Below are 21,523 nucleotides of genomic sequence, written 5' to 3'. Positions count from 1 at the left end.
CATTCGAACTTTGGAGGCAATGCCCAAGGACTTTGGCTATGTTTCCAAACCTTTTCCTATAAAGTGTCAAGTGTCCAGATAATCAGGCATGTCATGGACTGTTAATAGTTTGAATGACAGGCAGAAAAGACAATATATGTATTTATTTGTGGGGCATGTTTAATTTTTCGAGGTGTATCGTTCTAGATCCTAGGCTGAAAGCCTGAAAATGAGTAAGACATTTTATTGCACTGAAAGACTCTAACTAATGTGACATCAGCATTGTACTGGCGCCCATGGCTCCAATAGCAATGAAGAATCATCTACCCAGTTTCCCCTGTAGAACACAAAAAAATTAAAAAGATAAAGTTAGGATTTTGAAGGGCTGGTGGGCCTAAAATGGCCATACATGTGTTAGATGTGCTGATATTCTACATAAACCCAGACATAACCATGGGAGTTAGAGAAAAGTTAACAGAGATGCATTAATGAATATCCGACTATAGGATTAACCCTCCTAAATCCGAGATAAATCAAGTTGTCATCGGTTACCGTCGAGCATGCAATCTGTGAGCTAATTATTATGCAAGTTTCCGATGCAAGGAGAGACGTCTACATATCAGGCGTGGGAAGGGTGCCTTCAATATGCTAGAGATATCCGTCAATATGTTAATAATCAAAGCCCAGTTTCAGTCACCCAGATAATCACATAAACAGGCAAATAAAATGGTCGTACCACAGTGTCAAGATATGAATCTCTGCCCTTTCCCCCTTGTGGCTACTGACCCTTTGCATCCGGTCTGAGATATACTGCGGATGTGTCTCATAATTACAGGTGAACCTGTGTCACCCTCATGATAGTTCTGACGTGACATAGTGAGAGGTCATGGATTACAGATTGCCTGGAAAGACACGTGTGGGATAAATTGCAGCCTGCGTTTTTATGGGACTCAAGGGACCACTCGACTGTGGGTATTAATGAACCAGGATAAAATCGAATCAGAATTATGATGTCTGCAGGCCCTAGTCTTAGCAGGTTTATTTTCAAAGGTTGCTGGACATGCTGTATTAGGAGGTGCGCGCCCATGCAGCTGCTACGCTCTTCAGTCTGGATTTATGAATGGCACCTGCGATTTTTATATCAAATTTTAAACCAATTTTATTTACAATACAATACTCATAGATATTGCAAATCCATGTTAAATCCATTCTTTCATAGTACAAACATACACAGCGTTAAAAACATTCCGACAGCAGTGAACACTTCAACCAATTGCATCATAAAAAAATATGAAAGCAGTATTAGCAGAGGGTGAGTTATTAACCAGGTGTTGTAAATATGCTGGCATAACCTGCAGATGTGGTTTTTAATACACCAAATTCAGCATTTTTTTCTGAGCCTTCCCACAATATATTTTGGCAGATTTTACCTACCAGAATCTATCGGGGGGTGGGGGAACTGCAGTGTGTAATCATCCCCACACAACTGGTACTTCCAATTCTTATACAAACTTATGTTGGAATAGGGTTCACGTGGCCTTAGCGTGGCAAGTGAAATGCCCGTGTGTGCACCTTGTTGCGAAGTCAGAGGTATGCTTCAGCAGTGAAGGTTACTCATTTCAATCACTGCTTCTGCGCCTCATGTTTAGAACGACTTATCTTTCCCACATATTGTCATAACTATATATTGTATTAGACCCTTGGCGCTGGCATGAGGAAATAAGAACTGGCTATGTACCCCTGTAAAGGGAGCAGGATAATAGAAAATAAATTGAATTATTTGAGACACGTCTTTGCACTGAATCCTGCCCACTGAAAACTGAGATAACGTTTTGAGGCAACAAATGAAAAACACAAGTCAAATCGGAAACATTAGAAGACGAAATTCATTTTCTTTTCTTTTCCATATATTCATAGATTTCCAAAACTGTCAAGAGGTTCATTTCATGACTGACGCCATCATCCAGATCTGGTTTTATTTGCATATAATGTTGCATTCCAGGGTTTCTGCGTTTAAGGATTTTGTCGTTCTGAGTATGGGCTCAAAAAGAGTAGAATTAGATTTCCAAAGGTAGAAGGACAAAACCCAGGAAAGGCAGAAGGGGTGACTTCATGGCATGGCCCTGCGGCTAGGGAGTTGCGCACTGGAGCCTGCATGTGATTTATGAGCCTGTATGTGTGCCCCTGAGTTTTACCAGTGTACATCGGTGCCTGTGGAAAATAGAACATTTTACATAATGACATCTGGTCACAAATAGTTTCTCATCCCTCCATTCAAATTATGCAAATATATTAAAAAAAGAAGCTGAACGTGACGTTATTTGCCTTCCACAGTACTAGACGTAACATAACCAGATGAAATAAAGAGGGCTTGATGAGCTAACATGGGAAAAACATGAAACCACTCAGACATCACCCTGGGCCCACATACTGTACAGACGTGTAACTCCTGCTGTATGACACCCTGGTCCCATTGAATATCTCCCTGTGCAAACCACTACCCATCAGAGTGCACACCTTCTGCAAACAGCTCTGTGTCTCAGCATTGTACATAGCCCTGAGCTGCCTTCATGCACAACACTCAGGCCCTTATTACGAGTCTGGTGGTCCTCGGACCACCAGACTTGCGGTGGCAGTCGGACCGCCGCCAAAGCAGCAATCTGGCCTCCACATTATGACTGTGGTGGGCTGCCATGGTCTGACCTCCCGCACCCCCAGGTTGCTGCCAGTCGACAGCCTGGCGGTGCCAGCGGTCTTAATCCACCAGGCCTTCGCTACAAGTAGTGCTGCCCTGGGGATTATGAGTCCCCTCTTTGCCGGCTTTTGCATGGCGGTTTCACCGCCATGCAAAGGCTGGCATAGACTGGGTTCCGGGGGCCACATGGAGGCTCCTGCACTGCCCATGCACTTGGCATGGACAGTGCAGGGGCCCCCATGGAAAGCCCTGTCACACTTTTCACTGCCTGAATGGGGGGTCATTCATTGATGACTTCGTTGATGACTTCATTGGGGAATTGAGTTAGCTAGGTGGTTTTCGAAACTAGACCTACAGTCCGTCTATCACCAACTGTTTCTGGCTGAGGACTTGAGATACATCACCACTTTCTCAACCCACTTTGGACTTTGCTGCTATCGAAGACTGAACTTTGGTATCTCCAGTGCGGCAGAAGTCTTTCAGAACACTATCCGCAAACTCTTGGGAGACCTCTCCGGTGTCATCAATGTCAGTGATGACATCCTTATAAATGCTAAGACCGTGGAGGAACATCATGCGCAACTAAAGAAAATCCTTCAGTGCATACATGACTCTGGCCTTACCCTTCATAAGGAAAAATGTGAGTACCTGAAAAACAAGCTACAATTCTTTGGTTATGTGTTTTCGTCGGAAGGAGTTGCTCCTGACCTTGACGAAGTGGTGATCAAGAATGCCCTACCACCCACAAGAGTAACAGAAGTTCAGAGCTTCCTAGGCATGGGAAATTATTGTGGGCGATTCATCAGAGATCTCTCGTCCTTAACACAACTTCTGAGAGCATTGACCAAGGCCACTACTGCATGGTCATGGGGCCCGGCACAAGAAAGTGCATTCCAAGCAACCAAAGATGCGTTGTCCGCAGACACCACTCTGCGATATGTTGACCCCAGGAATGAAACAACAGAGGCAGTAGATGCGAGCCGAACAGGGCTAGTGGCGTTACTCATGCAGAAGGTTTACGCAGAAGTATGGACCCCAGTGGCCTACACCAGTCGATCCCTCACAGAGACGGAGCGGAGGTACTCCCAAATTGAGAGAGGCGATCACCATTCATTGTGGGTGCAAACACTTTCACCCGTATGTATACGGGCACCTGTTTACTGTCACCACTGATCATAAACCGCTGATCCCTCTGTTCAATGGCACTGCCTCCAAGCCACGCCCTTGCATAGAAAAATGGATGCTACAACTGCAGGAATATAATTGCAAGATCAAGTATCACCCCAGAACAAACAATCTAGCAGATTACCTGTCCAGACACCCAAGGCCTGCCACCCCAACCGAAGAAGATGAAGTTCAGGAAACTGAACAATATGTGAGGTGCATGGTGGAAGGTCCTGACGTCTGCCCATCTCTGTGGAATCTATCCAGCAAGCAACCAAGGAGGATGAAAACCTGCAATGAGCCATTCATGCAATGAGGACCAAGACATGGCATACCATGCAGAAGCAGTGGCATCATCTCAACCCAGAAGCAAGGAAAGCCATGAAAGGGTTAAGTCGTGCCCAACAAGAACTGACTGTCATTGGGGAGGGATGCCTCCTTCGAAGACACCGACGCGTAATCCCTGCCAGCCTCACTGATTGAGCCATCCAGTTAGCTCATGCTGGCCATCAAGGCATAGTGAAAACAAAGAGTAGGCTAAGAACTAAAGTGTGGTTCCCAATGATGGACGAGAACGTTGAGGAGCTGGTACGCTCATGGCACTGTTGTCAAGTAACAGGAGTTTCGAATGCGCCAGTCCCCATAGGGACAGAAAAGCGGCTGGGTAAGCCGTGGAGCTCAGCCAGCCTTGACTTTGGAAGTCTACCTGTTAGCAGACACATTCTGGCACTAATTGATGACTTCTCCAGATATGCAGAAGTGGAAGTAGTTCCATCTCTGACAGCGATGGAGGAAAGTCCCAAAACAGAAAAAATATTAGCCACCCTCAGAATGATAGAAGAGATCAAGACTGACAATGGTCTCCCCTTTCAAAGGGGGGGAGTTTGCAACATACCTGAGCTCCCTTGGCATAAAACAGCAAAAGATCACACTGTGATGGCCCCAAGCCAATGGAGAGGTAGAAAGGTTTATGCAGACGTTAAACAAAGTAATCAGAATTGCCTCTGCACGGAGAGAAATGCTGGAGCTAGCAGTGTACTCGTACCTGCGAGACTCCCACCAAACGCCTCATTCCACCACAGGAGTCACCCCGAGCCACCTTTCCATGGGTAGTGTTGTCGCGGACGTCATTCCTCACCGTAGGTCATGGACACCCATGCCTGTAGAGGAAAATAAGGAGTATCTCAAAGGGAGGTGCTCCAATGACACGACAAGCATTCACCGGCGATCACGCCACTCTGAGCTGCAAGTGGGAGATCACATTCTCCTTCAAGATCAGTCTCCAGGCAGTAAGTTCTGGTTACCCTTTGAGAGCCGCCCCTGGGTTATTGCTAGGCATCAAGGATTCCTAGTGGTTGCGCAGAGAGGAACCAAGCAAGTTGCCTGCAACATTTCATATTTCAAACTGTTCTATCCCCCAACACCTGCATCCGGTGAGGTCACGGACATGATTCTATCCAGTCTGATGCTGACGCGATGTCAGAAGATGGGCTGTCAGAGGAGTATGTGCCAGTCGGTGCTTCCACTGAATGTGATGTTCAGTCACCGGAGCAGATTAGTGGATCTGGTGTCTGCCCCGGCCGGCCTGTGTCGCCTGCCAACTGGGATACCCGTTCTCAGTACGGGTTGCAGAGTAACCCCACACCTTCGACGAGATTACGTGATCACTTGGTGTGACTCATGGGTTTAAGACCATGTGAACAACTTGAGTTAGGACTGAACATATATTGGTATCGTTATGCCTCCTCGGCTGTTTGACGTTATTTCATACTGCAAATTTGTTCTGTGATTTTTGGGAGGATTGTAGTGTTGCACTTGTGAGGGAACAGAGCAGCGAGCACTACCAATTATGCCTCGGGGGCAATTAGTGTTTTGTGGTAGACCCCTGAGGGTTCATACATTGTGTTGTGACCCAAGGGTCATGTGTTAAAGTTAAATAAATGAGGCTCGGCCGGCAGGTGTGGTCAGTATGCCCCAGAATAGCTGCGACACAGGAGCACGCCTGGCAATCCGAAGCCGATGACTAAACCTTGCACCACATGCCAGAAGTTATTCATATATCAGCGTGTAAATGATTGAGTGAATCCACGCGTGTCTCGATACAAGTTGCGAGTCGATTTAGTGAAACAGTACAACATCTAAAGCATTTGACTGACTGAGGATGAATGAGCCATGATTACAGTATGTACCATGTAATCACTTATTGGACAGTTATTAATTAGCCAGAAGGCAGCTTAGTTCCCCAAAGTCTGCATACAGTAGTCAAGTGACTGAACACAGAAAACAACTATAACTTTTCCCTCACTACTCGAAAGGAAACTTGGAAATATACGTAGAAGGGTGTGTCACAATTCAGTAGAGTGCCTCCAAAATATATTAGATCAGGTAACTCAAACTTGGACGTGCTAGTGTTTAATTAAATCAGCTTGCTTCTCGCATGCATCATTCTGGGAATGATCTTTGTGAAAATTACTGTCCTCTTCCTCGTTATTCTGAAACGCACGCCTTAATTTATAGTGACCATATTTTTCGCTATTGAGCTTCTGCAGGACTCAAAACTCAGTGGTTTAAAAATTATCTTAATTAAATAATGGCTTTAAATTCACAATATAGAGCTAGTGTAGAAATCACATTGATGAATGTAGAAACTATACAAACGGTATTTTTTTACAAGTGGCTAGAGGTTCTTTGTGCCTGCTTATGCTTTAAGAAGCAGTGTCTTTTTCTATGGATTGTCAAAGTCGCTTTCAAACCACGAGCTTAGTTTTAAGGTTTTTAAAAGCGAGACTTCAAGGCGATGTTTGTAGTGGCCTAAGAAGTCTCGTTTACGGTGCGGTACTGTACTGTTTTTCTGTCAGTAGTCAACTGGTTTATGAGTCTTTAATATCCACCAAAAAAGCCTGAGCATCATTGGTGCTCTGGCTGTCTGTCCTTTCGCAGACGCCCTGCACTGTAAATCTGGATTTAATAAGAGACTCTGGAAAATACCTAAATTAAATCTGTATTTAATGATACGTGTTTCCTCTCAACTATACCGTGTACAGTTTGTTTAATAGCGCATTCCTTGTTAGTGCTGTAATGCGCTTGGGGCCATTGCCATATGAAAGTTTAAAAGTAACTAAATACCATCAGTTTGTTATTTCTACCGCAATACTTGCACCACAAGGACACTATTTCTGAGGTTGGCGATTGTCTGTGGCCAGCCTAACTGATGGAGCGAATTTCCGCATTACATATGTCATGCAGGCCACAAGCTCTTTGCTTAACAATCTGAATTGCAAAATTGTGAAATCGTAATATCTTCACAGGGTGACTGTCCTGCTGAAATTATTCACATGATTCATGTTTGTATTTAGGGTTTAGAGTGTTCGGAAGATGTTTATTTCAGGCTTCATGCACCTGCCATCAACAACAAGCCAAAATCTGTGTTCATAGGTAATGCCACTGCTGCCAGAAATAGAAGGCTCCTATGAGACAAAGAGTTGCCCTCTTTAGAAATTGGGAAATGCATTTTCTCTGGATTTGTGATGCAACGACTAAGAATTGGTCATACATGCAGTTAGGCAATGCCTGAGCAGTCAGAACAACAGACCAGTCACAGACCAGGGTTTACTTCTTAATAGGATTTTAATTTAATCAATCAGTACGTCTCTACATTGATTTTCAGAGGCTGGATTACTTGTTTGGGCTTCCGCCGCCACACACACATGCTGACAATACTACCTTTGTTTGCATTATGGAATAAAACAGTGTATTTCTTTTCTGTTTCTGGAGCCAAACAGTGTACATTACATTAGAACATATAATTGAGGTATGACGCATAGTTTGTCCTCAAATCAAATCAAATCAGGGTTTACAGAGTGCAACTAATTACCCGTAAGGGTCTCAAGGCACTGAGGAGGTTTGTCCTCCGAGCTTCAGTTGAAGAGCCAGGTTTTAAGGTCCTGCCTGAATTGAGGTAACAATGTTGACTGCCTGAGGTGAAGGGTGTTCCAGCTCTTTGCAACAAGGTAGGCGAAGGATCTTCCACCAGTCGAAGTCTTCCAAATGCAGTGTACTGTGGCTAGTGCGAAGCGGAGAGGTCTGGTGGAGGAGTGGAAGGTAATGTGGTGGTTGAGGTAGGCCCGTCCTAGCTAGTGGAGGGCCTTGTATGCATGAATGAGGAGTTTGAAGTTAATTATTTTCTCGATAGGAAGCCAGTGGTGAAGGTCTCTTAGGTGAATGGATATGTGTTTGCGGCGGGGAATGTCCAGGATGAGTCTGGCAGATGGGTTTCGGATATGCTGTAGTTTCTTCAGGTTCTTCTGGGTGGTGCCGCTGTAGAGGGCGTTGCATAGATGAGTCTGGTAGTAACCAGGGCATGCGTTACGGTTTTGCAGCAGTCCTTTGGGATTAATTTGTAGATCTTCTGGAGAAGTCGAAGTGTGTGGAAGCAGGATGATGTGACTGAGTTGACTTGGTGAGTCATGGTGAGCGATGAGTCCAGGATGAAGCCAAGGTTTTGTGTGTGGTTAGTTGGGGTGGGGTTGGGGGATGCCGAGGTTGGATGGTCACCATGAGTCGTCCCAGGCTGATGTGGATGGTCCCAGGATGAGGATCTTGGTCTGTACATCATCTGAATGTTGCAGACAGCGCTGCACCCTGATAAACCATGCTCCAGTGTTTTGGGAATGTGTATATTCTTCCTTGTCCATCCCAAGAAGTAGTAGTAGTTATGCATTCTCACTCTGTTAATGGACCACAGATGGAGGCTACTATGCACTGGGATCAACCAGAGTCCTCCAAAGGTCAGAGTGAATGAGAAACAACACTTCATTAGTGCACATTGCTTGTCTATACTTACTGAAGGGACACTTGGACTTTTATGACTTTTTGGCAGTGGTTTTTCAGTTCTGAGGTTGTTGGGCTATTGCTTTCCTTACATGGAGTCTTTCAGTGCAATAAACACACTTGTTCCTTTCCAGGATTCCAGTCTAGGATTTGTTACGATACACCAAAAGAAATTAGACATGTCCCACAAATAAATCATTATATTGTGCCTTACTAAATGTGCAATTGAGAAAGTAACATTGACAAAGTCAGTACCCTTGGATGTGATTTTGCAAGTGCATGCACACTATATAGGACCAGACATCAGTCATGCATACATTCACACAGACTTGCACACCTGCTGATATCCTTTCTTACAATCTCCAACAGGTATTAAGGAACTCATGCATAAAAGGCCAATGATCAATCAAACCCTGTCAAGCAACAAGCACACATCGAGGTGCGTCAGCTGAGCATGTCTAACATTTTGCAAGGCAAATAATGGCACTTTCAGCTTTATCTAATGCACCTCAGAGGTCACAAGATGGTCCGCCACAAAGGAGCACTGGGCAATGTGCACTAAGAAGCAGCAGAAGATTTGCCTAGTGAGAGCACTGGGTGATGTGCTTTAGGGCAGCAGTGGGCAATGTGCACTGGGGAGCACTGAAAGATGTGCCTCTGTGGGTGGGCTGCATGAAGTGAACACTGAGGCCCTGATGACACTCCCTCTTTATTACGGCATTAGGTAGCCTCATATCGACGCAGATTCTGACTTCTCTGGGTTGTTTTGTTTTTTTGGCCACTACAATCGGTGATACCCACGATGTAAGACCTTCTACCTTCGCAATAACACCAGCAGCTTCAAGCTTTTTGAGTTCTCGTTCTACAAGGGGCCTGAACTGGAAGGCTATACATCGATGTCGGAGTGCCATTGGTTGAATCTACTTGTCTATGTGTAGGGTGTTTTTTTTATTTTTAAGGCACCCTATTCTTTCAAATACCTGGGGGAATGATTTCAGAATATCGCTGAGAGATTTGAGGTAGACGCCAAATGTGAAGCTCATTATCCCTAAGGCTTCGGCTGTGTGACACCCCAGAAGGGTGCACTGCCCTTCCTCAGCAACGTACACTTGTGCTTCTGTTTCATGTGACCCAGGGCAAATGGTAGTCCAGAATTTTCCTTTCATGATGAGCGGTTGGACTTGCCCGTCTGCAAACACTTTAATGTGCTTTGGCATTAGGGGTGGTGGTGGCTGCAGGTTCCGGCACATGGCACTCGGCATGACGTTAATGGGTGCGCCTGTGTCCACTATGGCGAGAACTGGACATCCGGCTATTTGTACTTGGTACTTGGGCAGTCTTCCACTTTTTTGCGTGGCCGTGCTGACGGTGAATACTGAGCGTACTGTTTGTGTTTCCTCCACATCATCATCCATATCAATGCCCCAGGTCTGAATCTCAAGGGCAGTACTTACTGTGGTTTGGGTAGTCACAGCTTTCGTCGAGTGCCACATCCTTACAAAGGGATTTAGCTTGCTGCATCCTGCGCATTTCTTTCCCTTGGCCGGACAGTCTGTAATGGGATGGGATGATCCTCCACAGCGACCACAAGTTCTCTGCAGTGGTGTTGGTTTCCGAAGTCTCAGTTTGTAGGGTATCGACATGATTGAGGTGAATTGTTCTACTTTGACTGAGCTCTGCAGCGCTGCCTCCATGTGAGAGGCTCTTGCTTTTGACAGCTGTTTTGTCCTCCCCATGGTCAAAATGTCCATTAGGGATTGTCCTGATTCTTCCAGGATGCATTCCCTAAGTTTGGCTGAGGCACATCCTTGAATAATCTGCCCCCTGATTTTCTCATTCTCATTGTGGAAGTCACAGGTGGTAGCTAGTTCTTTGAGTCTCATGTAGAAAGTATTAATTGACTCATCAGGGTGTTGCCGGGCTTGCCTGAATATGAATCTCTTGTAATTAATGTTGAGGTGTGTTTTCTGCTCTGCTTCGACTATCGTTTTGGATATACGATGTATGTCTTTCCCTCTCAGATGCAGTATCATGGCCCTTTTCTGTGCATTTTCAATTTTCATGGCTTCAAAAAACAACATTACTGTCTCTACCCAGTCTTTCCATCTGGAGGCCTGTGCGGATAGGGCCCCTTCTACTATGAATGGCTCTATAGGAGGAATGGGGTTCATTATTGCTCTGTTCGGATTGGCGCAGTAGTGTTGATGTCCTCACTCTGTCAGAAGTGTTGTGAGGTAACTACCATTTACCAGTACACTCAGAGTTGATAAGTTATTGAAATATATTTTTTAAGCCTGTGTGGAACGTGCTAATGCTGTTCTGTCTGTGGGTCCTCAGCTCCAGTTCTGGGCCGCACCATGGAGCACATGGGTTGCATTTTATTTCGGTGGTACTGTGCCTTTAAGTCTTTATGGATTAGGCAGGGGGTGGGGGCCTGCATAAACTCACCGGCCCTCACGCGTTGCTCTCAGGAATTCATTCCGATTTCACCATGCGGCATCATGGACACTGGGAATACCTGCACCGCCGCTGCAGCTGTTGGGTGGGCTACGGTGCAGCTGATAGGGTGCCAGGAACGAGACGCAGCACGAGCATCACAAGCCATGTGGCGAGGATTGCGGCCGCCGCGTCAGCTGGGGAACCAAAGGTGAGGCACCCTTGTTGCCAGTGTTGTGTCATGAGACACATGTTGCAAGGTTTAGTCATCAGCTTCGTATTGCTGGCCATGTTCCTGTATTGCAGCTATTCTGGACCATACTGACCACGCCCGCCAGCAGCGCCCCATTTATTTCAGTTTAACATGTGACCCTTGCGTCACAACATAATGTATGAACCTTCAGGGGTCTACCACAAAACACCCCTTGCACCTGAGGTATTAATGGTAGAAGCTTTCAGCTCAATTACTTTACGAGCACAACACTACACCAGCCCACTCTCTGTGTCACAAGTTCCAAAATCTGTTTCATGCAGTCCCGAAAGAAGGGCCTTCCCACAGCCAATACTTTATTAGGACTTCACATATTGCGAAGGGGCAATATTTGACCTTTTTAACAATGTACGTGTGAAGCACAACTGTGCTGTAAATAACACCCAAATCTGGTGAACAAATGAACCAGAGATGGATTTTGTACCTTTCATGCAGTTTGCATGGCTCTTCCCAGCAACTAAAAGATGGGTCAGGGGGAAACACATGTAGCACAACCAGGCAGTTCATGGGCATTTGGTTGACTATGTCCGCCTTCTTTTTTGGTATGAAGCGGGCAGATGAGAACCTGCAAAGTGTTGTGTATTTGTGCCATGACACACTTCTGCTTACTATGGAATGGAAAAAACTGCCTACTCTTTATATGACTGTCTTGTACTTTTGAATGGGTTGTTGCTCTGCCATGAACTTCTGTCTTTTTGTGATGTATTTCAATGTGAGTATCAACTATAAAGCCCAAAGAACATGAAAAGCACTTTAAAAATGGTAAAAAAAACAGCACTGCTCGAAAGCAAGAAGTACTTATTGTTTTAGTCAATCCGATGCACACAATATAAACCAAATGCATGCTGATTACCATCATGGATTAGCGTTTTAGAAAACTGACGAAGCCCCCTTCCAAATAATTACACTTTCGATAACATCCAAAAGACTGCACAAGCATGAGCATACACAGAGCAATTAATGCAGGAACAATGCAATGTCGATAAACACAAATCCAGCTTATGAAGTATTAAATGTGATGGAGTACCTTTCTTCTCGCCAGTAAAGGGTACCATGTCTTCTCTGTCTTTTTGTTCCAATGCTTCCTTTTCCAAATATGCCAGAAGGCGCTCTCGGTCAAAGGATGCTGATGCTTCCTTTGTCGTCTGATCTTTTTGTCGAAGTCCAGCTGGCAAGAGTGAATTCTGGCAATAGATATGCAGAAGTACTTAGGTTAACATTTTAACTTACAATGTTGTTTTAAAAACTGGAGAATTTCTATCAGTGATTCTATATCAGTCTCAACCAGTCTTTCTATATCAGTTTCTATCACTGTTCTATATCAGTGTTCTCCTTACCCTTAGATCCAGCGATTGTTAGATGTTAGCTGTATCTCAATTCTGCGACCTAACATGTGTCCCTAATGACCATATGGAAAAATACCACAACCATATATTTTCAAGCTGTACACATCCTAAGCTTTCAAACACGGGGTGCTAGACCTCTTTCGGTCTGACTGCCTGGCTATGCGCTGAACATAACGTTTGTCAGATTTTCAGAAATTTTACACCAAAACATAGTAATTTCTCCAGTGTTTCCCAAGCTAAAACATATCACTGCAAAGGCTTGACCATCTTCTGAATTCTCCTGGGAGTACTGAGTGTGACGGTACCAGCCATGTGCGGGTTATGAAAAGGACTGAGAACGGGCCACCCGCTAAACTCCTGGGATTGTTTTTGAAGGGAAAGCCTCCATGGGGGTGACTGCAGGATCTGAGTGCCGAATTGATCACTAACCATGGAAACCTACCGACTACAGACACTTCTGAAAAGTAGAGACTCAGGAAACCACGGTGATGTGGTGTGTGTGAATTCCACCATGCGTTATTATTCACAACACCCTGCGAATGCAAAGTATGTGTAAAAACAATCTGGGGTGGAAACATCCAGAATGTGTGGCACATAGCAAATATACTGCCATCTAATAATCCACACTTCTCCAAATAAAAGCCATACACTACATGTGTAGATGGGTCTATTGCATACAACAGGTACAGGTCAGTTTGACAATATAAAGATCACTTTGACACTAGATCAACTTCACATAGTCATAGTTTAAGCCTGTCTTTTACAGTAAGAGCATCTCCACACATGACGTACTGTTTTAATTGGTAGAAGTGTGGGAATGTTGGATGGTTGGACATTCTTTGCTACCCACAAAGTCCCGAACATTCCAGCACCGTAATAGGAAAGAAATATTCTGTTTTTTAAATAAAGTTTGTTGTTAGCTGGACATTCTGGGCACGTGGAAGTGAGGGGCATAAATGCAATTCAAATCACTTTGAATCCCTGCAGGTTTTAGATTTCAGACTGTATGGGGTTGTAAGATTTCCTGGGCCCCGGCTGACCACTGGCCCAAATATCATAGCAAACCACAACCTAAAAACCAGCCTAATTTCAAGTGCTGTGCTCTTTGCTGCTCAGATAACAACAATGGTTCACAGTTCTCTGTGGTATTATTTCAATGAAATGTCCATGACACTCATCAGTAATCAATGAATGTAGAGGTAGCAGCATCATCCTACAGCATTTGGTGCATTTATTGTGTTCACATTCAAAAGTCATAGCTAAAATACATTAAATGAATTGAGTACCATTTATAATTAAAACAGGTGTTGGAGAGGCAAATGTGTGTTAATTGTTCATAGCGATCACACAATGAAAAAAGGTGAAACAAAACATATAGGATACGTGTGTATATATAGAGCTGGCAAAACACCATGATACACAGTAATGGGGGGGTGGAAAATTCAATTACATATGTTCGTATAGTAACTCAAGATGCATAGTTCCTGGTTTCCGCATATTAGGCATCCTACGATCTAAGGAGTCCCTCCTGGTCCTTCAAATACATGTGTGATGTCATTTGTGATGTCAGATGCATGTCAATAACACTGTCCAGAAGTTGGGACTCAGGTGGTTAATTTGGGGAGTTGCAGGTGCCAAGAGGGATTCTGAACTATCAAACTCCTACCCACCACCCCCAGCTCCTCAAGAAGACTGTCCACATCTGGGTGACCGGTTGGGGGGAGAGGGATTAAAAGAATATTACATATATATAGATATATATATATGTGAGCCATGTGGACATCTTTTCATGATGTATGCATATGTCATACTATAACCATATTGAATACTTCTAGCAACACGGATCTACTGTGGATGTCTAAAATACCTGTCAAGTCTCAGTCAAGTTGAATTAACACTTCATCTTTCCACCAATAGGTGTGAGTGAGAATCACTGATTGTGAAAGTGAGAGTGAGACTTAGCGAGTGTGATTGCATATGGGTACATTTGTGTGTGAGCGATAGTGAGTATGTACTAGAATGCGTATGTGAGAGTGTGAGTTAGAGTGAGTGAGGGGAGGGACAGTGAATGAGTGTGAAAGTGAGTGTAAGTGAGTAAGAGTGTGTTTGTTAGCATGTTTTATGCACGTGAGTCTGTTGCTGGCCATGGCCTGCTCGAGATAATTTTTGGCTTATGGGGACACCTAGGGCAACCTGTTGTTGCTGGCATATTACAGGTAGTTACTGGCATAAGGGAGGGCACCTGCTGAAGAACACAGGCCCTGACACACTGGTTGCAATTCTCACCAAACGGGGGACGCCCATGGCAAAATGATCAAGCTGGCATACTGGCAACCATGGCACATTGGGAGTAGGAGGTCTTGGCATTAGGGGGTACCTATGACATTAAACACAAATTAAGAGACGGGGCTACAGAGTATTTTAAAATCCCAGTTAGGACATCCATGATGAGAAATACCCGATCAGAGGAGATCCGGAGGTCGGCGTATTTTGCAAGCAGAAACCATGTGGCACTAGAAGTTATTTTAAATCACTGGTTCAGGTCAATACTTTAAAATCAAATATGGCAAATCTCATGGTGAATCCCAGACTGTGACCAAACATTGTACATTAGATATGGACTGAATCAACTCAGTCTTAATCTCATACTTAACTGACAAACAAAACCCAAGTTGAATCAAACCTACTGCAGCTGAGATGTCATTCTTTTGTCAGTTGTTTTCGCTTCTCTGCATGCAACAGAACTAACTTAACCCTAGTGCACCTTCTGTGCTGCACATGGCGGTAACAGAAACATGGGCGAGGCTGTGTGTTTGTTTCTAGGAGGTGCTGTTGATGGCTGTCCCTGGGCCATGTTTTTCTCGGCACCTTTGGCCCTTTGCAGAAGAATGCGATCACATTTCTTCTTCCATGAAAAGACTTGTCATGGGTTTACTTGACAGGGTTAAGTGTTTGCAATGGGTAGGCTGAGTCTACATATAATGAGATTCTTTATCTTGATTGTACAATGCACGCCATCCAAATAAATACCACATGAGGCGAAGAACGTCAAGGAACTGTTTGCAGATATGGCCTTCGTAAAGAGTGCAATAGTCCAAGTAAACCCACCCCACTGTTTGTACAGTGGTAGTACATAATTTTAGTATGATACCTGTACCCCACACTAGGCACCACAGCATTCTCCTTCCTCCTCACCCAAACTTTCTAACCTTCCCAAGCCTGCAGCTCTGAAACGTATTTCTTTACCATTTATTTAGAGATTTTAATGTCACCTTATCTGCATAGTGAGGATGAAATATAATTTCTGTTCAGCTGACCCATCATATGATTCCTTGTAATACGTACAAATCAGAATTTAGCTTTTTAATTACAGAAATAAACATTAACGGCTGCCGTGATCAGGTTTTACATTCTGTGATACAGTTTTAAGCAATATACTTTGGAAGATACTTTCTTTCTCTGTGAATAGTTTAATCCAAATGACTAAGTAAATATAAATAGCAAACAGATAAATAGTTGGCACACCAGTCTCCGACGTTATGCCACTCTATTATCATAACTCTACAAAGCAGTCCCTGCAGTTTGTCCAACTATTTTCACACAATTTTCAATTGTCTGTAAGAGTTTTGTGAGACATCATGATCACAATATTGCGTGTTCTGCCACATACAAAAACATAACCTTGACTTAGAGCCCAGCCGAATGGTGTCCCACCTGTGTCCTCTCCCCTGGGACCAAGCCATAAAGGCTGTTACTGTGAGAAAAGGCAGGCACGGAACATGCTGGGAGAAAGCCCCATCTACCTGGTGGGAAGAGCTGTATGGCTTGTAGTACACATAAAGAACAATCTCATGTTTCAAGGAGCCCCCTAACTGGTGAAGGAGATCAAAAAGGATCACACGAGAGAGAAGAGGCCTCCAAAACCAGCATTTTGGATAAGATCGAAGAAGTCCCAGGAAATCCAGAGTAGAAACTGTGGGACTCATCAGGGAGAAGGGACTTCTCAAGAAGGGCCACGTGGAGAAGAAGGCTGAATATTATGGCTATTTGTTTTACCTTCTGGGCTCAAGATTTGAATCAAAATCAATAAACTTTATTTTCAGCCTCAAGCACGGCTGTCCTTCTGAGAAATATTTTCAGTTTTCTATATACTTAACCATATGGAGATTTCCACCTGAATTTAGGAATATACCTGAGGTAAAGTGTAGAGAAAAGTAAAAACATGTATTTAACTCAGAAAAAGTTAGTAAAAATGTTTTCATGTTAAGTATTATTGTAAATCAATTTTATATATTTATTTTAAATGTATAGCAAAAGAAAAAAAGCTAATTTTGAATTCAATCTTAAATAATTTAAATATCTTAAATTAAATTAAAATTATTTTCTGAAGTATAAATTCAAAAATGAATTCTCACCTAAAGTAAAAAAAGGTTTATTATGCATTAATAATTATTAAGTTATTACAGAAGTAATTAAAAGTAATTTAATTACATGTATTAAAATGTAATCATCATCAATTGTTATGTTAAAAAGGTTGTTAAAATGTTTTTTAATTAATCAATAAATGTTTTATTTTCATATATTTGTACATATTTTCAATAATTTCAATTATATTTACTTACATAATAATTTAGTTTAACATTATTTTCTATGGAGTTTTATTTTAAATCCATACTTAATTTTTTCTATGGGAGGGTGTTGCAGTACCAGTGGTTGACGATGTATGAACTGGACCTACTTGAGCTCTGTGCTGCAGTAATTTACTTCTGTTTAGATTCCTTTTTGGCTACAGTAACTTTAGAAGTGCAGTTTGTGAATAGCAATGGGTTTACTCTTTTGTAGGTAGGTGCACATCCCTCCCTAATTCATTTCCTCACCCTCCTTAAACCACTCCTTGCATCTACCTAATCCCCTTCCCTTTAGTTATAAGTATGCCTCATGTTCCAGCCTGCTCCTCTGTCCCTCTCACATTTACTACTAAACCATATACTTACATTTGCTGAGACTCTGCAGTCGTAACAGAGATCTCAGCACTGAAAAGGAAAGGAGAGATGGATGTGGAAGGGTTTTTTAATAGCATTCTGTAGTATGTTTGTAGTGCAAACCTGTTAAACCTGACATCCTTAGGGTGATCACCCTAACTTTTTGCCTGCCTCCCTCAACTTTTTGCTGGTTTTAGGAGTCTGCACACTTTACCACTGCTAACCAGTGCTAAAGTGCATATACTCTCTCCCTTAAAACATGGTGGCATTGGCTCATACCTAATTGGCATATTTAATTTACTTGTAAGTCCCTAATAACATGCACTACATGAGCCCAGGGCCTGTAAATTAAATACTACTAGCTGTAGCACTGATTGTGCCACCCACATAAGTAGCCCCTTAACCATGTCTCAGGCCTGCCATTGCAAGGCCTGTGTGTGCAGTTTTACTGCCACTTCGACTTGGCATTTAAAAGTACTTGCCAAGCCTGAAACTCCCCTTCTTCTACACATAAGTCATCCCTAAGGTAGGGCCTGCATAACCCACAGGGAAGGTTGCTATGTACGTAAAAGGCAGGACATATACCTGTGTGTTTTATATGTCCTGGTAGTGGAAAACTCCTAAATTTGTTTTCCACTGCCGTGAGGCCTGCTCCTTTCATAGGCTAACATTAGGGCTACCCTCATATACTGTTTGAGTGGTAGGTTCTGATCAGAAAGGGGTGGACAAGTCATGTTTGCTATGGCCAGAATGGTAATACAAAATCCTGCTGACTGGTGAGGTTGGAGTTTATATTACTATTTTAGAATGCCACTTTAGAAAGTGAGCATTTCTCTGCACTTAAAATCCTTTTGTGCCTTACAGCATATCTCCAATCCACGTCTGGGTTTGGCTGGTGACAGCTCTCTTGTGCATTTCACTAAGACAACCAGTCAGTCACACCTGTACACTTCTGCATACTGAATGCATCTTCCTGGGCTGGAAGAGTGGAGGGCCTGACACTTACATTTCAAAGGACGGTGACTTGCCCTCACACAATGGACTGCCAAACTGGGACCCTGGCAGACAGGGTTGTACTGAAAGGGGACCTTGTACACTTCAAAACCACTATTTGAAGTATCTCCCACTTCAAAGGCACTTTTGGGTATTTAAACTGGGTCCCTGACCCTACCAACTTAGACACTTCTTGGGAAAGACACTTTATACCAGGAACCTGCAACCTGCCATGAGAAGCTGCCTAGCTAACCAAAGGACTCACCTGGACTGTTTTGCTGTGAAGGACTACTGCCTTGCTGTTGTTTTCTAGCTCTGCTGAGAAGTGCTCTCCAAGGGCTTGGATTGAGCTTGCCTCCTGTTCTTGAAGTCACAGGGCCAAAAAGATTTCACGTCTGCAAAGAAACTCCTTGTGCGGCAAAAATCGACACACAGCTACCGGAATCGATACACAGCCTGCCAAGCGGTGAGAAAATCATTGCATCGCCGAACCAGAACGATGCGACCCGGCTCCCTGAGTGGAGATCGATGCAGCACCAACATTGCGACCGGAACTTTGACGCACAGCCCACCGGATTGACGCATCACTGAGCCGAAACGACACAGCTCGGCTTCCTGTGTGAGGAATCGACGCAGCACCTGCCGTGCGACAGAAACGCCAATGCTTCGCCCACCTGATCGACGTAGCACCTATGACTTCGTCTAGCACGGCCAGGAATTCCATGCATCATCCCTGGACGCCAAAAGACCCCCCATCTCAGAAAGGATTCAAGCCTGCACGCCAGAATTCATCGCAAAGCCCTTGCCACGTGGAAAAGAATCGATGCATCATCTGTGTGCATCTGGAAATCTGGCACACACCTACCTTTTTCCACGCATCTCCTCCTCTGCAGTCTTCATGCATGTAATTTGGACGTAAACCAGGTACTTTGTGCTTGCAAGAACAATTGTTGCTTTTAAGAACTAAAGACTCTTCTTATCATTACAAAAGTGATATTTCAACTTGTGATTATCAAATCGTGATCATTTTGACCTTAAGGTATTCAGATAAATACCTCATATTTTTCTAAAACTGTGAGGAGTATTTTGTGATTTTTTCACTGTGTTTTTGCATGATCTATTGCACAAATATGTTACACATTGCCTTCTAAGTTAAGCCTGTCTGCTCAGTGCCAAGCTACCAGAGGGTGGGCACAGAAAAATTTGGATTGTGGGTGACTTACCCTCACTAGGATTGTGGTCCCTACTTGGACAAGGGTGTATACCCCTGCCAACTAGAGATCCCATTTCTAACATTGGTGATCAGCGTTAAGGATAGGACTTGTATTTGTGCAATAACATACAATAGCAAAGTGTCCACTACCTACCCACAGTTGAAGGTCAACTTGATTTTTTCTCTATTTCTGCAAGTTTGTTTTTCAGCTTGCCAGTCTAATCAAATCCTCATAGAACATGTCTCTGGCTGGGTCTCAAGCAGGAGCTGGAGAGTCTCAGCTATCCAAGCTGGAGACATACACAGTTAGCCAGCTGAAGGGATTCTGCAAGGGGATGGGAGTACCTACCCAGGGTGTCTCAAGGAAGGAGGAGTACCAAGCACTGAGGGACTGGGCAGAGGCTGAGGATTTGCCATCAGCAGTGGGGGATGTTAACCCTGGAATTGTACCCCCTGCTAAACCAGGGAGAAGTGTCTCTAGCCATGCCCTGACCACAGAGGAAAGGAGGGAGGAGAGAGAATTCCAACTGCAATTGGCAAGATTAAGGCTGGAGGAAAAAAGAACAGAGAGAGAAGCAGAGGAGAGGAGAGCTGAGGCTGCAGATAAGAGAAGCCAAACAAGCTGAGGCTGAAAGGGCTTTGGCTGAGAAGAAACATCTGTTGGCTCATGAACTGAGTCACAAAGAGCTGGCTATCAAGGCTAAATAGTCTGCATCCAGCAGTGAGGGTGGCAGCATCTATGCAGGACCTGCTGGGGACAAGAAGGTTTGTATACCCATAAATGTGGTGCCTAGTTATGTGGTGGGAGATGACATTGATAAATGGTTGGCTGCTTATGAAGTTGCACTAAGGGCTCATGGGGTTCCTGAAGAAAACCATTTTAATGGCAAGTTTGGGCTGACCCCTGAGAAGTACCATCAGAGGCTCAGGGACATCACCAAACTCTCCACACCGACTTGGGTAGACTTTTTTGATTTTTTCCAGTAGGGCACTGAATGGATGGGTGCGGGACAGAAAAGTAGATGACTATGTGGGGTTGTATAGTTTGATCCTGAGAGACCATTTGCTCAGTGTTTGCTTTACAGAGTTGCACTAGCACCTAGTTGACAGTAAGCTGACGGATCCTAGGAAGGTTGCTGAGGAGGCTGTCCTCTGGGTTAGCACCAGAGTGTCCAAAAAGGTATCTTGGGAGACACCCACAAAGGTGGCCAGGGTTCCCACAGAAGAAAGCGGGGGAGAAAAACTTAAAAATAGGGAGTTCTCAGAAGCCCCCCAAAACAACTCCCAAGGGGGTGGTGGTAACCAGTCCCAACCTGATTCTGAAAAGAGGCCAGGGTTCTTTGAAAAAAAGAAAGGGAAGTTTGTACCCAAATGATTAGAGTGCGTCAAGTTTGGTCACTACAAGGGTGACTCCAAATGTTCAATGCGGGCACAGGCACCCACTGGAGGGCAGACACCTGGGTTGGCTAGCATAGTGCTTGGGGAGGAGGCAGTCCCAGATAGTTTTGGGGAACAGATAGAGGTAACCGTAGTGTCCCTGGGAGATGAGGAAATGGTGCCAAAAGCCCACATGCCTGGAAATACTTCCAAGTATTGGCAGTGGTTCACCATTAA

General features: G+C 44.1%; 1 protein-coding gene across 2 annotated transcripts in view; it reads right to left on the bottom strand.

Annotated features, from left to right (window-relative positions):
* Positions 1 to 21,523, bottom strand: part of LOC138284065 (tropomodulin-2-like) — a 338,245-nt gene that overhangs the window by 199,461 nt on the left and 117,261 nt on the right. For both annotated transcript variants that reach the window (XM_069222471.1, XM_069222472.1), the window contains exon 3: positions 12,403 to 12,559. In XM_069222471.1, the coding sequence (XP_069078572.1) occupies positions 12,403 to 12,559 (157 nt within the window). The remainder of the gene's footprint in view (positions 1 to 12,402; positions 12,560 to 21,523) is intronic.

This window comes from Pleurodeles waltl, chromosome 3_1 (genome assembly GCF_031143425.1).
Source record: "Pleurodeles waltl isolate 20211129_DDA chromosome 3_1, aPleWal1.hap1.20221129, whole genome shotgun sequence".
In the NCBI taxonomy this organism is placed as follows: domain Eukaryota; kingdom Metazoa; phylum Chordata; class Amphibia; order Caudata; family Salamandridae; genus Pleurodeles; species Pleurodeles waltl.
Note: the sequence above shows the minus strand (reverse complement) of the source record. Positions and strands in the feature narration are given on the sequence as shown.